At 50.3% G+C, this 14,622-nt stretch overlaps 2 protein-coding genes across 5 annotated transcripts in view; one reads left to right on the forward strand and one right to left on the reverse strand.

Moving 5' to 3' along the window:
- The window catches only part of POFUT1 (protein O-fucosyltransferase 1), a 28,272-nt gene extending 27,844 nt beyond the window's left edge, over window positions 1–428 (reverse strand). For all 3 annotated transcript variants that reach the window (XR_004421811.1, XR_004421810.1, XM_033094742.1), the window contains exon 1: window positions 248–428. Coding sequence is in view for 1 of the 3 variants with exons in the window: in XM_033094742.1 (XP_032950633.1) it covers window positions 248–380 (133 nt within the window). In the remaining 2 variants the exon portion in view is untranslated. The remainder of the gene's footprint in view (window positions 1–247) is intronic.
- Window positions 429–551: 123 nt separating this feature from the next.
- PLAGL2 (PLAG1 like zinc finger 2) lies at window positions 552–13,943 on the forward strand. Of its 2 annotated transcripts, XM_033095106.1 has the most exons (3): window positions 558–679; window positions 6,019–6,392; window positions 8,876–10,215. In XM_033095106.1, exons 2-3 carry the CDS (start codon window positions 6,133–6,135, stop codon window positions 10,104–10,106), a joined length of 1,491 nt encoding a protein of 496 aa, XP_032950997.1. In that variant the 5' UTR covers window positions 558–679; window positions 6,019–6,132; the 3' UTR covers window positions 10,107–10,215. The 2 variants fall into 2 exon arrangements, with proteins under 2 accessions (XP_032950998.1, XP_032950997.1); XM_033095107.1 differs by lacking the exon at window positions 6,019–6,392 and having other exon boundaries at window positions 552–679; window positions 8,876–13,943.
- The last annotated feature ends 679 nt before the right edge of the window (window positions 13,944–14,622 follow it).

Consider the following 14,622-nt stretch of genomic DNA (forward strand, 5'->3'; position numbering starts at 1 on the left):
ACTAACTCCATTTACTGGACTCCAGGCTAACGTAGACTTTGCACAAGACACTTAACCTCTCTTAGCCTCAGTTTTCTCATCTGCCAGATGGAAAGTTGGACAGAGGCCCCCTCAGTGACCACGCTGGAGTTCTCTCCTGGACCTGTCACGGTGTCTGTGGGAGCCTCAGAGAAGTGGCTTAGAGGAGTACTCTCGCCCCTCTGGGCCTCAGTTTCCCCATTTGATCAGAGGGCTCGGGAGGCCTTACCCATGCATGGGCAGTAGAGCAGGTAACCGGCCGGGTCCCAGGAGCCCGCAGGCAGCCCCGGGAGCGGCAGAAGTAGCAGCAGGAGAGACACACGCAGCGCCAGGGGCGGCGATGCCCACGCGGCGGCGCCCATGTCAGCTCCAGAGCCCGAGCGCGCAGAGGTGCGGAGGCGGGGAGGGAAGAAGGGGCGCGAGCGTCCGCCCCGCTCCCGGCGGTCCCCGCGCGCCGCCCGCGCGCCGCCCCGGCCGCTCTAGCCGGCGGGCGGGCGGGACCATAGAGCCCGCGGCACCGCCCCCTCCACGACCCGAGCGCCCGCTCGCGCGGCTCCCACAATGCACCGCACAATGGCCCGACCGCCGCCACTACCGGGGCCTGAGCGGGCCTGGCGGAGCCCGAGCGCGGCCCGGCCCGCAGCGCGGGGCCCGGAGCGCGGTGAGTGCCGGCAAGGGCCCCCTGGGACGGTGGGGAGCGGGTCGGGAGTCCGTCTCGCTGCTCCCGCGCGACCGGCACCCGGAGCAGTGGCGCCCCTCTTCCCGGGCCCCACAGCGCGGTCGTCCACACCCCCGACCGGGGCCCCCTTCTGCGTCAGCCTGGGCCCTGATAGGCCCCAGGGTGACGAAAACTCTACCGGGACCCGATACTTGGGTCTGGGGGACTTGAAGAAACCCCACTGGCCCCTTCCTTTCCGAGACCTGGAGACGCAGCCCGGAGGGTCCCCCACCCGCGACCCCCAGGCTCCCTGGTGACTCAGATAACGCGCTGCTAACCTTACTGGGGACCCGGGTCTGGGGGGCGCAGATAAGCTGCACCTGCTCCCTCCCCTCAGACACGCCTACCCAGACCCACTTAACCCCCTTTCCTGCTCCAAATAGCGCGCTCTTTATCCTCGGTTTCATCTTCCAGAACCACATAACCCCTTTGGAGGCTTCCCTCGAATACCTGGTTCTGGAGAACCCAAATAAGCATCCTCCATCCAAGTACCCGTTTTGAGACTCTTTTAATTCGGGGAATTCGCTTGTGACTATCTTCAATCCCCGGAAACTTCTAGCCCTTATAATCCCCAATCTCTTTTTTCTTTCTTTTCTTCTTCTTCTTTTTAATTTATTTTTTATCTTCTTATTTATTTGTTTTGCGGGGAGGGGTCCCTTAGAGATTCAATTAGCTTGTTCTTGGTTCCTTACCATACTTGTCCTTCCTTCCCATCCCTGAGATCTCTTCCAGACTTCTCCCTGAATTTCTGTCCCTTTCCTGGCAGCTGTCCCCTCCTATCTCTCCCAAACCCCGGAGAAATTGAACCTTTCCCACCACACAGTGGGATGGTCTAGAAGGTGCTGGAGGAGCCAGGCTATTCCCGGCAAACCCATCCCCACGCTATGGCCCCCGCTTGGTGGAGGAAAGGCACCTGTAAGGTGGAAGATAAGGGGACAACTGGTGTTGGGAGTTGGTGCTTTCACCTGCCAGTGTGTCCTGGCTTGTGTGTTTTTCCTCCTGTCAGCTTGGGGCTGTGATAGAGTCTGTCTGGCCTTGGGTTTCTAATCCACTCCCCACCACAAACCCAACGTGAGACTGATGGATTGGGGGGGGTGTCTCATCAGGTTTCCTCTTCATGAAAATGGGACTGTAGTGAGTCGCAGCCATTTGCTCAAGGCCTTCTCAGGAGTGGGAGGCAGCGAGAATCAGAGGAAATAGCGAATCAAAGGGACTCCAGAGAGGGCCCATCTATGCAGACAAGAAGTAGCAGCCTGAGAAGAAATTCAGCCCCTGTTAATCCAGTTTGATGTCTCTTGGAGTGATGCAAGTCACGGAGACTGTAACTCTCCAGCCTCCCTGTAATTTAATTCTCCCACCACTGTGGAGTGTGTGGGAGAAAGTGAGTGAAGGAGGCAGCTAGTCTCGTTCCCCCCTTCCCTTCGCACTGTTTTCCAGCCAGTCAGTGTGCCTTTTGGATTTGTTTCTGGTGCCCAGGTCAGGACCTGGTTTTTTCCTTTAACTCTATTTATAATTTCCCAATTGCTATTTTGGGTTCTGCTTAAGGGAAGATTCTATCCACCCCAAGGAACGTTCCAGGACGTGCTTCCTCCTCAGCAGGTGTTGAATTGAGTTCTTCAGATCCCCGAGTAACTCATGGGCAGGAGGGATGAAAGCTATTTTAGGGTAGTCACTGAAGTGGAGCTGTTAATCCTCTGGGTCTCTCTAGTTAAGAGCACTGAGAGATTAACCCTTTCCTTGCTGCAGGGGGGCTATTTTCCAACAGTTTCTGGGGAGGGCTGGGAGAATTCAAGTGTGGCAGTAGAAGGTGGGAACTTGCATCTCAATGCAAAGGCAAAGCCGATAGCGGCCTCTTGTTGGGTGCTTACAGCAAGCCAAACCCTGTGCTGAGCCGCTTGCATACCTGACTAAAATAATCCTTACAACAAGCCCATGAGGTAAGTATTTTTAGCTTTACAGATGAGGAAACAGGCTAATAATGGAGAAAGAACACAGTTTCTATCGAGATGATGTAACACCATAAAAACTATAGTTTCATCAGAGGGCAGCAGGCAGCATGGCTCCCAACAGGGGACAGACAGGCTCGGGAGCAGTTTGTCTCCTTTCAGCTTCCCAAGAGGGCCAGCCATACTGAGTTTTCAGCAAGCGTTTGTATTTGGGGTGCGGAGCCTTCAGAGAAGTGATTCCTGAGAAAGACCTCTGGCCCGGGATACGGTGCTGGAGGGAGGCAAAGTGAAGGGGACTGGTTAGAGGGGATGTGCTGAGGTTTATTGCGAGGGGAAAAGGGGAAGGCCGCATTTTGGGGAGGTCTTGGGAAGGGAAGGAAACTCACTCTGAGGTCTGAGCAGCAACATTAAAAGGAGGGAAAAAATGAAGTACTACTCGGGCCCCATGTAGAAGGGAGACACAGTTTAGAGCTCAGAGACAGCACTGCATGTATGCACACATTTTGTCAGATGCTTTCAAGAGTGCTGTCTCAATCCTTCACGAGAATATTGTAGGTAAGGAGAATAAATCTCTATTTTAAAAATTGAGGAAACAGGTTCAGAGAAACAAAACAACCTGCCCTTAGTTTCACAGCCAGTAAGAGGCAGCGCTTCTGATAGCAAGTCCAAGGTTCTTTCCACGCTACCCCCTTCAGATCAGGCGCCAGAGGAATCTTAGGATGAAAATCTACTAAGTTACACCAGTAACTGGGAGGGAGAGATTGTGTTTGTTTTATGGGAACAGGTTCTGTCAGCTTCTCTGTAGTTGTTAAGGTTAGCATGTGAGACCAGAAGAGCAGCTTTGAAAGAGAAGTAGAATTCTTTGACAGTTGCTGAGGAAGAAGTCTGAAGGCATAGGCCTGATAATGTGAGAGAAGCCCAGGAATCTTTCTGGATGAGAGGAGTTTGCAGACAAAGGACAGAGGAAAAGAGCCTAGATTCCCAAAAGGGTTCCTAAGGTAACACTAGCAGCTTCGGTTATCCAGCCGCCTTTCAGGTACTTTAGGTAAGGCCTTCTGCTGTGCTTTCTTAAAAGCTTAGGGGGAATAGGATCCGGGTGTTGGCTGTTTTCTGTTTAAAGCCATAGCCCCATTCAGTGCAGAGCAAGGCAAGCACATGGCTGCTGCCTTCCTCCTCTGGTTCTATCAGTACAACCTCGTGAGCCCTTCTGAGCCCCCGCCAGCCTGTTCCTAGAAGCCCATTGCTCACTCTTTCAGTAGCAGCATACTGAACTGCTCTGTCTTGTTTGTGCTTGTTCAGGAGAACATATGAGGTGGATGTGTGGGAGGCTGGGGACGTGCTGCTCTCTTTCTGAGTTTGTGTGGAATTTCCAGGGCTCGGCGCCCCTCTCACAGCAGCCAGAGTGATACGACTTGCTTCCCTCTGGCTGCCCTTCCCAGCTTTCCAGAGGCTGAGGTGCATGATTTCAGATATCAAGGGGAACAGAATTTGACTTTGAAGGTAGGGGAAATTCCCTGCAAACTAGATGTTCAAACTCATGCTTGCTGTCTACCCAATTCCAAGATGCATAATTGCTGGTGTTACAAACAGGTAATTCCACCCTTGTGAAGGGGTGGGGGCCTTAAATAATGAAAGCGAGATGGCAAGCCCTTTGAGGTTTATAGTGAAGCAGGTAAATATGCCATGACTTGAAGACTCAAGTGGGACTAGTTTTTAGTGCTACCTACGCCTCCCCAGCACATGACTCATGCAAAATGCAGCCACCTTTGTGCAGATCTTTCTAGGCAAATCTGCACTCGTGATGGGGAAATGTTTATCATATTACATTGCAATATTTCTTCAACAAGAGGAATGGTTCCTGAACAGGACGCAGCTCACGTTAATGATGAGCAAAGCTCTCTGGGGTATGAACCTGCTGATCCCATCATCTCGTTCACGGCCAATCTGTTGGATGAATGGTCACTAAGCAGCAGGCGCTAATGAGCTGAGCAAGCATTCTGTAGCCCACAGCTGGATTGTGTGGTTGGAGCCCTCCCCAGATTCTTGTGGGCAATCCCCGCAAACCCCTTTTGCTCCCTCCACATGGAAAAGCCTCATGACCAGATTTTGGCGTGACCTCTTCAAAAGGAATCCGTGTTATAGCAAGTTGAAGTGCAGTTGGTCATCTGTGATGGGCTTGTGAGTGTGAATGTCTGTCGTCGTCCCCCTTTTGAGAGTCAGGACCGAAACTCCCATCCTCTCTTCCTCTGAGTTGATGTCAGGAAAGAAGTTGTGTCACCTTGCTGCAACCCCCCCCACCCTCACCCCTCTACTCAACAAGAGAAAGGATCAGACTTCAAGATAATGGCTCCACACTTTGAAGGGCTGTAAACCCACTTTAAACCAGAACTTCCTGAGCATACGTTAAGCTCAGGAGAATCAGCTTGCTTTCAATGACTAATTTACTCATCTAAAAGAAAGTTGAGGGTGGTTCTGTAGATGCTAGGTGATGAAAGGGATGTGCTCTGGGCCCTCAAAAAATAAGAGTTTGGCTGAGGAGACTTAAGTTCTAATGCAAGTGTGTTACCTCTTCGTAATGAAGAAATGCATGTGCCCATGAGATCTGTAGGAGGGACCACTCAGCCCCTTGGGGTATTGGACAGGTTTTGCTAAAGAAGCGTGGTCTGTGCCGAAGACCGTGAGTCCCAGAGAAGTGGTGGAGGGCAGTACGGGGTTAGGGGAAATGCCGGCTGTGCTATGTGTGTATCGCTGCCTCCGACAGAACCTCTTGATGTAGATGCACTGCTAAAAAACACATCTGGCACAGGGCTGACTTTCCAGGGTGTAAATTTCCTAAGTAAAGGCTTCTCCTTCTCTGTTGCCTTTTGGACATTTTATTGCTCCTTAGCACTTCCATGAGGAGGAGTCTTGTGGAAAGTAGTGGTAAAGGGGAGGAGGAGGAGCTGCTATCTCTAAGTTTAGTGGAAAGAATGTAAAAGAGAAGTTAGAAGAGAAAGTTTGGAGTTTAGGGCTTTTACTTCCTCGGATTATCTTGTTTCCTGTTAGCCCAGGTTGTACTAGTAATAATGGTTACCCCTAAACACTTACTAGGTGCCCAGCCTTCTGCTGAATGCTTTATATTCATTATCTCATTTAATCCTCAAAACATGCTTATGATTTAAGAGGTTATGATACCTATTTTTTAAATGAGGAAACAGTTCAGGGAAGTAAGTAATTGGCTGAAAGTCACATGGCTTTTAAGTGGAAGGGCTGGATTGGAACGGGGATCTCGCTGCCTCTAGAGCCCATGTTTTCATGGTTTGGGGCTCCCTAACACCAGGTGTTCTGATGTTTCAGGTGAAGAGATTGTTTTCTGAAGGCTGCGTTGGAGGCTGTGACAGAGCAGAGAGCCCGTGTGGAGCCGATGGGGAGGCTTTCTGAATAACATGGCCCTTCGCCATTAGCTTTGCCATGACCACATTTTTCACCAGCGTCCCCCCCTGGATTCAAGATGCAAAGCAGGAGGAGGAAGTGGGCTGGAAACTAGTTCCCAGGCCTCGGGGCCGGGAGGCGGAGAGTCAAGTGAAGTGCCAATGTGAAATCTCGGGGACACCCTTCTCAAATGGGGAGAAGCTGAGGCCTCACAGCCTCCCCCATCCAGAGCAGAGACCATATAGCTGCCCTCAGCTGCACTGTGGCAAGGCTTTTGCTTCCAAGTACAAGCTGTATAGGTAGGTGACACTCCTATACGTCTTCCTGCCTTGAGGTTCCCAGAGGACAAAGCCAGAGAGACTCCACTGAGTGTGGCGGGAGAGGAGAGGTTAATTTGTCCCCTAAGTGTGCCCAGAATGCCAACCATTTGAGGTCATTCACTAAAAAATAATGGTGGTGTTTTTTTATTCAAACACTAGAATATGATGGATACAATATCAGACAGCCATAAACAAATTAGATTGAGCATTTTTTTCAATACTACTTTCCCCACCCCTGTCAGATAAGAGTGACAATTTTAGCCAGAAATTAAGAATTTGTCAGAACTTTAGAAGAAAAAGGTGACCCTGTGGTCTAATCTGTAAATTTTAAAGTGGAGGCTTAGAGTGGGGAAGTAACTTACCCAAGGTCACACAGCTTCTTAGATCCTTCCGTGAGTGCCTGCCCTGCTGAACTGCCTCCCACACAAGATGATGGCTTCCGTGTCTGTAGAGTCCTGGCGTCCTCGGGGTCAATGGCTTTCCTGAAACTTGTAAGCCCAAGAATCCCTGCGAAAGTGAAATAGCATGTAAAATGGTGTAAAGGCATGTAAAATGGTGTAAAGCAGACACGGCAGAGCAGCTCTGAAGGGACGGGGGCTTGCTTGGAAGCAGTTGTGATTTTATCCTTGCCTTTCCGTCAGAGGAACAAGAGAGACTGCCTGATGCCGAGTCTTTCATCCATTCATCTAGCAAACTCTGATTTATTGAGTTCCTGCTGCATACCAGGCACAAATAGATGGGGGTGCTGGCTCTCCTTGAGTTTACTATCTTAATAGTGTGGACAGACAGCAAACAAGGAGACACACCAACAAGATAACCACAGAAAGCCTCAGTTCCTTGTGTGGAAAACAGTTGACAGGAAGGAACTAAAACAGGTAACAGGGTAGCATGTGAGCAGGATTGCCCTGACGACAGTTCTGTGGTCCTCAGGAATGCTTTGATTCTGTGTGCTGCGGTGGCTTAGGTGGGCTCCAGTTGGGGCTGTCCTCTTACACTACCTTAGCGACAGGCTGGCTGTCAGTGGGAGGCTTCAAGGAAGATCCTAGTCCAGGAGGCAGGAGCCCTGTCTCCCTCCGTAGTCACCGTATGATCTTAGGTAAATTACTAAGCCTCTGGGCTTCAGTTTTCTCACCTGCAAACAGGTTAGTGGACTGTGGATCACTCGGCGCCTCCCTGTCTTATAGTATCACGTCAGTTATGTCATAGGAGGTCATTAGTAACCCTCAGGCGCGAGCAGTCATGGAGCATGAGGGTAATGGGGACAGTGGTGGCATGCCTCGGTGAACCCAGTTCTCAAGAAGGTCTGTATTTCAGTTCAACTTCTGCCACTTACTGATGGGGGTGGGGCTGCCCTGTGCTTCAGGGTATGATGGAGAGCAAGGTTTATGGCACAGCTCACACGGCCTGGCCAGTGGTGGGCCCTCAAAGTCTTGCTGCGTTGATTCTGAATGTATGAAGGGAGCTCTCAATTGTAATTCCTGGATTCTGAGCTGCTTTGCAGCCAAATGGGAGCAGGTAAACCAAGGGATACTGAGGTGCCATGCCATGAAAATATTTTTTAAATGTTGCTGGTTTACATGGCAAACAATTTAAATAGTACAGTGGGCATGCAGTGAAAAATGAATTGTCCTAACACCCGCAGCCACTATTCTCCCCAAAGGCAACCAACGGGTCAGTTTCTTGTGTGTCCTTTCTGAGACATTCAAACATGTATTCTCTTCCCTTTTTATTTTCACAAGGGATTGTATTACACACTATACTGAACTTCCTTTTTTGACTCAGCCCCCTATATCTTAAGAGATTGTTCCAGATCAGGAAGTTTCGATACACTTCATTTTCCCTTTATTGTGTCATTTAAAATTTTTTAAATATAATTTCTCGAAAGGGAAATAACATTAACATAATTCAAAATTCAAAAGGTGTACAGTGAAAATGCTCCTTCATACCTATATACTACATATTTCTTCTCCTCATAGGCAACCAATATTTTTAGTTTCTTATATATCCTTCCAGAAATATTGTAAGTACATGCAAGGAAACTTTTCCCTCTTTTCACGTACATAGTACTGTTCTGTATGCACTATTCGTGTCTCACTGCTTTTTCCCACTTACTGTATCATAGGAGCTTGTTCCCTGTGGGTACATAGAAAGCTGCCTTATTTTTTTAAAAAGTTGAGTCATTTTTGGGACTTAATCATAATTTAACCAGTTCCCTATTGATAGACACTTCGCGTGTTCCCAATGTTTTGCTACTTTTTACAATGCTGCAAAGAATAGCAGTGCATACGTGATCCTGCATGTCGGCGAGGATATCTATAGAATACAGTTGGCACGGTATTCCACTCCAGTCCATTGCATGCGCTATCACAATTTCTATATCCAGTTCCCTGTTAATGGACACTTTGGTTGTCTGGCCAGCCCTTGTGACCTCTCTTTTCTTCTCTCCTCCATCCCTACCCCAGGCACATGGCCACCCACTCAGCCCAAAAACCCCACCAGTGCATGTACTGTGATAAGATGTTTCACCGCAAGGACCATCTCCGGAACCACCTGCAGACCCACGACCCCAACAAAGAGGCCCTCCACTGTTCCGAGTGCGGGAAGAATTACAATACGAAGTTGGGCTACCGGCGCCATCTAGCCATGCATGCGGCCAGCAGCGGTGACCTCAGCTGCAAGGTGTGCCTGCAGACCTTTGAGAGTACCCAAGCCCTGCTGGAGCACCTGAAGGCCCACTCCCGCCGGGTAGCGGGCGGTGCCAAGGAGAAGAAGCACCCCTGTGACCACTGTGACCGGCGGTTTTATACCCGTAAGGATGTGCGGCGGCACCTGGTGGTGCACACAGGCCGGAAGGACTTCCTGTGCCAGTACTGTGCCCAGCGGTTTGGCCGCAAGGACCACCTGACCCGGCATGTCAAGAAGAGCCACTCTCAGGAGCTGCTCAAGATCAAGACAGAGCCAGTGGACATGTTAGGCCTACTCAGCTGCAGCTCCACAGTCAGCGTGAAGGAAGAGCTGAGCCCCGTGCTGTGTATGGCCTCTCGGGACATGATGGGTGCCAAGGCCTTCCCTGGCATGCTGCCCATGGGCATGTACGGCGCCCACATCCCTTCCATGCCTAGTGCAGGCGTGCCACACTCCCTGGTACACAACACGCTGCCCATGGGTATGAGCTACCCTCTGGAATCCTCCCCCATCTCTTCTCCAGCTCAACTTCCTCCTAAATACCAGCTTGGATCTACCTCATACTTGCCCGACAAATTGCCCAAAGTGGAGGTGGATAGTTTTCTGGCGGAGCTTCCTGGAAGCCTGTCTCTCTCATCCGCTGAACCCCAGCCCGCCTCACCTCAGCCGGCGGCAGCTGCGGCCCTCCTAGATGAAGCACTGCTCACCAAGAGCCCCGCCAACCTCTCTGAGGCCCTCTGCGCTGCTAATGTGGACTTCTCCCACTTACTGGGCTTTCTTCCACTCAACCTGCCCTCGTGTAACCCACCCGGGGCCACAGGAGGCCTGGTCATGGGCTACTCTCAGGCTGAGGCACAGCCCCTGCTCACCACATTGCAAGCTCAGCCGCAAGATTCCCCAGGAGCTGGGGGACCGCTGAACTTCGGGCCTCTGCACTCCTTGCCTCCTGTCTTCACTTCTGGCCTGAGCACCACCACTCTGCCTCGTTTCCACCAGGCATTCCAGTAGCCCCCAAGGAGGCCCCTCAGCTCAGGCGTGGACTCTGTCGGAGAGCCTCACTACCCATCTTGTCTGCATCCCCCGTGAAGGCAGCTGAGCTTTCAGAGCTGGGTTCAAACAGAAAAAATTCCAGTATCTGTATCGAGCACTTGGTTTGGGGTCTCAGGCTCCAGTATCAGTTCCAGGAGGAGCCTTGAGCGCCAACTCCCTGAAAAGGTCGCATACTATAGGACTTCAGGTATTTTTACTTTTTTTTTATCTGAATCGGCAGCCACACTTAGCCCTCTCCTTCTCCAAAGTGTCCGAACCTCCTCCTCTTTGGAGAAGGGGGAGACCTGTTGGAGACACACAGGGTTTCATTTCGGATGACCTCGAGAGAAATAGCTCAAGAAGCCCACCTTCTTGTCCCAACCTGCAGACCCCAGAGCAATCGGTCAGGCCCTGCTGGAGAGGGTCACTTGGCTCCATCACCTGCTTCCAACTAATGGGCAGAAAGGAGAGTGGGCCTCTATTCTTCCCCACCACCCCTATCCCTCCTGTACCGGCACCTCCATTTTCAGTCAGTGTTGTCGAGCAACGGTACCGTTTACACAGTCGCTTCAGACACACCATTTCACCTCCCTTGCCGAACTGTTAGCCTTAGAATGATTGCAGTGAACATTGTTTACACACCGTGAATTCATTCCCATCAGTCCATTCCAGTTGGCACCAGCCAGACCCATTTGGTACCTGGTGTTAACTGGAGCCCTGTTTACAAGGCGGAGTCAGGTCTTGCTGACTTCTCTTCACTTGAGGTCACACTTTTCCCCTGTGGGGAAATAAACTGACTTTGGACTGCTTCAGTCTCTGCCATCTTCCATGACTGTGTCTGTTCCTGCCTTCCTCAGCATTGTCCGCAGGCGACAGGCAAGAAGATTGGAGCAGTTTTCTCACAGGTCTGCAACTCTTTTTGTCTCCAAGTTCACATCCGGACCCCCTCATCTTCCTTTTGAACCGGAGAGGGGAAGAAACGAAAGGCGTGCCCACTTCATCATCTCCCCGTTCCCTCACCCCCACCCTAAACATCATGAGCTGTTGTTATTAATCTTAGAAGAGGGACTTGGGTTCGAGGCTGGTGTGAATGGCAAAGAAGAAGTATGAACCCCTCATTTGTCTCCTGCCTCTCCCTTTTCCAGGCATTTGTGGAATTATTGGAAGAAGAGTTATCAGAAAGTTAGGACTGGGCAGATAGTTGAGTCCTACGCTATGGGTACATCATTGCCTCCCACACCAAACTTTTTTCTTAACCCAGTGTCCCTGGTGTCTCCTCCACTTTGCAGTTCCCTTGGACTCAGGGCCACTGTGCATAGGCTTCTCTGCTCTTCATCAGAGAACTGCCACCTTCCTCTTGTGGCCGCCTCAGTACTCAGCAAGCTTTCTTTCCTGACTTGTGGGGCTCTCTGCCACAGACAGCGCAGCCCTTGCCCCGCCGAACCCTGTCCCAGCCTCATCTCAGTTGTGCATGGGAGCTCGGGAACCACCACTGTGGGACCCTCTTGAGACACCTCCACTCTGATTCAGAAACACACTTCTACCTCTCTACTGTTAACTCCTACAGTTGCAGCCAGCAGTTTCTGGGCACTTCTCTCAGCGGGTGCCTCGTGCTGGCTTCTCCACTAGGGTTTCAGGATAACCTACCAAGGAACTGCCTCAGCCCCCTCCCAGTCCTCCCTCTCCCCTTTCTGTCTAGAATTCACCTTGGTCTGTCGTCATGAACTGAGCAGGTTCAAGACCCAGGCTTCTGCTTCAGCCCAGGCCAGTACTCTTCGAGGTGAAAGCCTTAAAATGTAGCCTCCTACCCCTTGATTGGAAGCAATGCGGAGTGCATAAGCATGTTTTGATTTAGGGTAGCTTGGGATACCTTTAAAAAAAAAGAAAATCAAAACCAGATATAAAAATGTCTGGCAAGGTTAGAATCAGACTAGGTGATTTGCTTCTAAAAATTAGTTTCTGTGAGTCCCAGGGACTGATTAAGGTTTAGTTTTAAAAGCGTCCCCCTTGGTACGCGGCCACCTCCTGCATGCTGTGCATGTTACTGGGGCTCGTAGCCCAGGAAATGGGATGTGAGGATCCAGGCAGGACTCAGTGCTGCCGTTCTCCTTGTCTCTGGTCTTCACCACTAGACCCAGCAGCCTTTCACCACCTCTGCCCACTTCCCTGCACCCTTCGTTTACGGAGGCACATGGGCCTCTGGCCACAGAATAGTCTCAGGCTGTTAGAGGAGTCCCCTCCTCTACCTGCTCTTCCCTGATCCTTGAATCCTCTCCCCATTAGTAATGCTGAGAAACTCATAGGACAGGTAAAGCAAATATGTAAAATGTGTAGCTGGGGCCTTGCCCCCCCCTTCCATCTTGTCCCTCCTTTCCCCTTCCTTCAGTGCCCTCACCAGCCACGAGGAATTTCCCTATCACTGTGAACTTTGCTGGTGCAGAGCAACATCTGCCTTCATCTTTTGTTTTTGTTTTTGTTTTGGGTGGTGGGCCATAGCCACCCAGCTGTTTCTTAAATCTCCCTTCTCATAATTAAAAAAAAAAAAAAAAAAATCCTCATTGGTCTGGTTGTTCAAAGGATAAGAATAGCTTTATCCTACACTCAGTACCAAACCCACTTCAGTACCCTTACTGAAGCCAGGAGAGCCTGAGGGGCATCCGCCCAGGACAGGAGCCATAGCATGTGGCAGAGACCAAACAGGGACCAGGAAAAGGGTGATGTCCCCTTTCCCCACCACCTCCTCCAACTTCTGTCAGCAGCGAGCTGCCCTGAACAGGGGACAGGCCCCTCCCGCCCTGCACAGTAGCTGGTCAGCGTGGAGTACAGTCCTGGGGGCCAGGGAATGACATGCCCAGCTGTGTCAGTGCAAAGGATCTGTGCACATCTGAAAGAGGTGAGAGGTAGGGAAAGGAGCACCAATGAGTTCTTTCCCCCAACCTTTTAAAAATTGCATTTTGTTAATGGAAATCCGGGAAGCAGGTGTGATTACTTTTTTGCTCGTAGATACTGTCCTAAGTTGACATTCTCCCACTGCCCTAAACTTTCCCCTAGTAGTCCTTTAAATCCTCCCCACCCTTCTTTTTGATAGCTGTTTTCTCCACCCCTTCCCCAATCCCCCCCCCTTATCTAGGAGCTATTTGTAAGCACGATTTTTTTTTTAACAGTTTATATTGTACAGGATCAATATTTTGCTTTTTAACAAGGATATTTATGTAATAAACTTTGCCTTAGGCAGGTGTTGGCCAGGAAAGTCCAGATTCCTCTGGGACCCCACCCTGGCCTCTCCTGGAGCTCTGAACCTGCTGTGGAAGGAATTGGCTGTGACCTTCACCACTGGAGAGTAGGGTCTGTGGCAAGGGAAAGGAGCGTTGTGGTTCTGACAGGAGGAGTCACCATGCTAACTAGTGCCTGAGTAGAGGGGTATGAAGAAGTACTCCAGTTTGATTCTTCGGATGTAAGAATACGCACCTCTCCACCTCTGAATCCGCGGCACCAGGACTCCTGAAACCACTTGTCATGCGCCTGCCCTCCCCCCCAGTGGTCAAGGCTTCGGAGCCACTCTTTCGTAACGCCAGATTATTTAATGAGAAAAATACAAGACAAAAACCTTCTAGCACTTTGTAAACACAGTGAATAACCTCTTGGAGTATTTTTGGCTTTATATAAAACAAGGTTTTTAATTGTAAAATGTAAGTGCCATTAGGACATGCACAGGGCGGATCTTTGTTAAAGTAGATTTTTCAATGTTTTACAGAATTACATTTTCAAAAAAAGGTTTTTATAATGAAGTTGTTTATTAAAAACTTCTGAATGATGTGTTTGGAAGTTGTGAACCTGTCTGATTGGGAAAGGGTTGGGGAGAGAGAGCCTGGGGAAGAAGCATTGTTAGCATCCAGGGGATGGTGAGTAGGGGACAAACAGTAACAACTTACAAACCGCACTTTGAAAGGAAAGCTCTTAATAGGATGCCTTTGAGGTAAGTGGCATCATACCATCACTTGATAATCTTGGATCCAGGGGTCAGAAAAATCAAACTGGCTTCATACAATTTCACGTACCTGAACATGCCAGCTGGGGAGCCTCGGTTAGGATTGATCCAGCACATCCAGCAGGGCTGGTCTTAGCATCCCTAGTTTTCTCTGCCCTATCTTGTGCAGTTGTGACTTCGTTCTTGAGCCCTACAAAGTGGCTTGTCCCTTTGTGTAGTAGAATACTGCCATGATTCTAGACCTGTCATTCTCACACAGTACTGACCAGGAAAAGAAAGGGAACCTTTCCAGGCTCACAGGAGAGAGGAATCCTTTTATTCGCAGAAACCCCCGTCTCATTGGCCTTGGGGTTCCGTGCCATCCCAAACCAGTCTATAAAGCCAATGAGCACAAGGCTGAGACGGGAGAAGTGGTTTCTCAAAGGAAATGGGGGGTACTAGTAGCAAGAGTAATGGATGCTGGTCGTTCAAGAGAAATGTCACCCACTGCCCAAGGTGCAGAGCTAG

The sequence above is a fragment of the Rhinolophus ferrumequinum genome, chromosome 23, assembly GCF_004115265.2.
Source record: "Rhinolophus ferrumequinum isolate MPI-CBG mRhiFer1 chromosome 23, mRhiFer1_v1.p, whole genome shotgun sequence".
In the NCBI taxonomy this organism is placed as follows: Eukaryota; Metazoa; Chordata; class Mammalia; order Chiroptera; family Rhinolophidae; genus Rhinolophus; species Rhinolophus ferrumequinum.

Bases quoted from the DNA above. Each gene is read 5' to 3' on its own strand.
- PLAGL2 (XM_033095106.1), top strand. From the start codon at position 6,133: ATGACCACATTTTTCACCAGCGTCCCCCCCTGGATTCAAGATGCAAAG. The intron at 6,393-8,875 runs GTAGGTGACACT...TCCCTACCCCAG, and splicing joins TCCAAGTACAAGCTGTATAG to GCACATGGCCACCCACTCAG.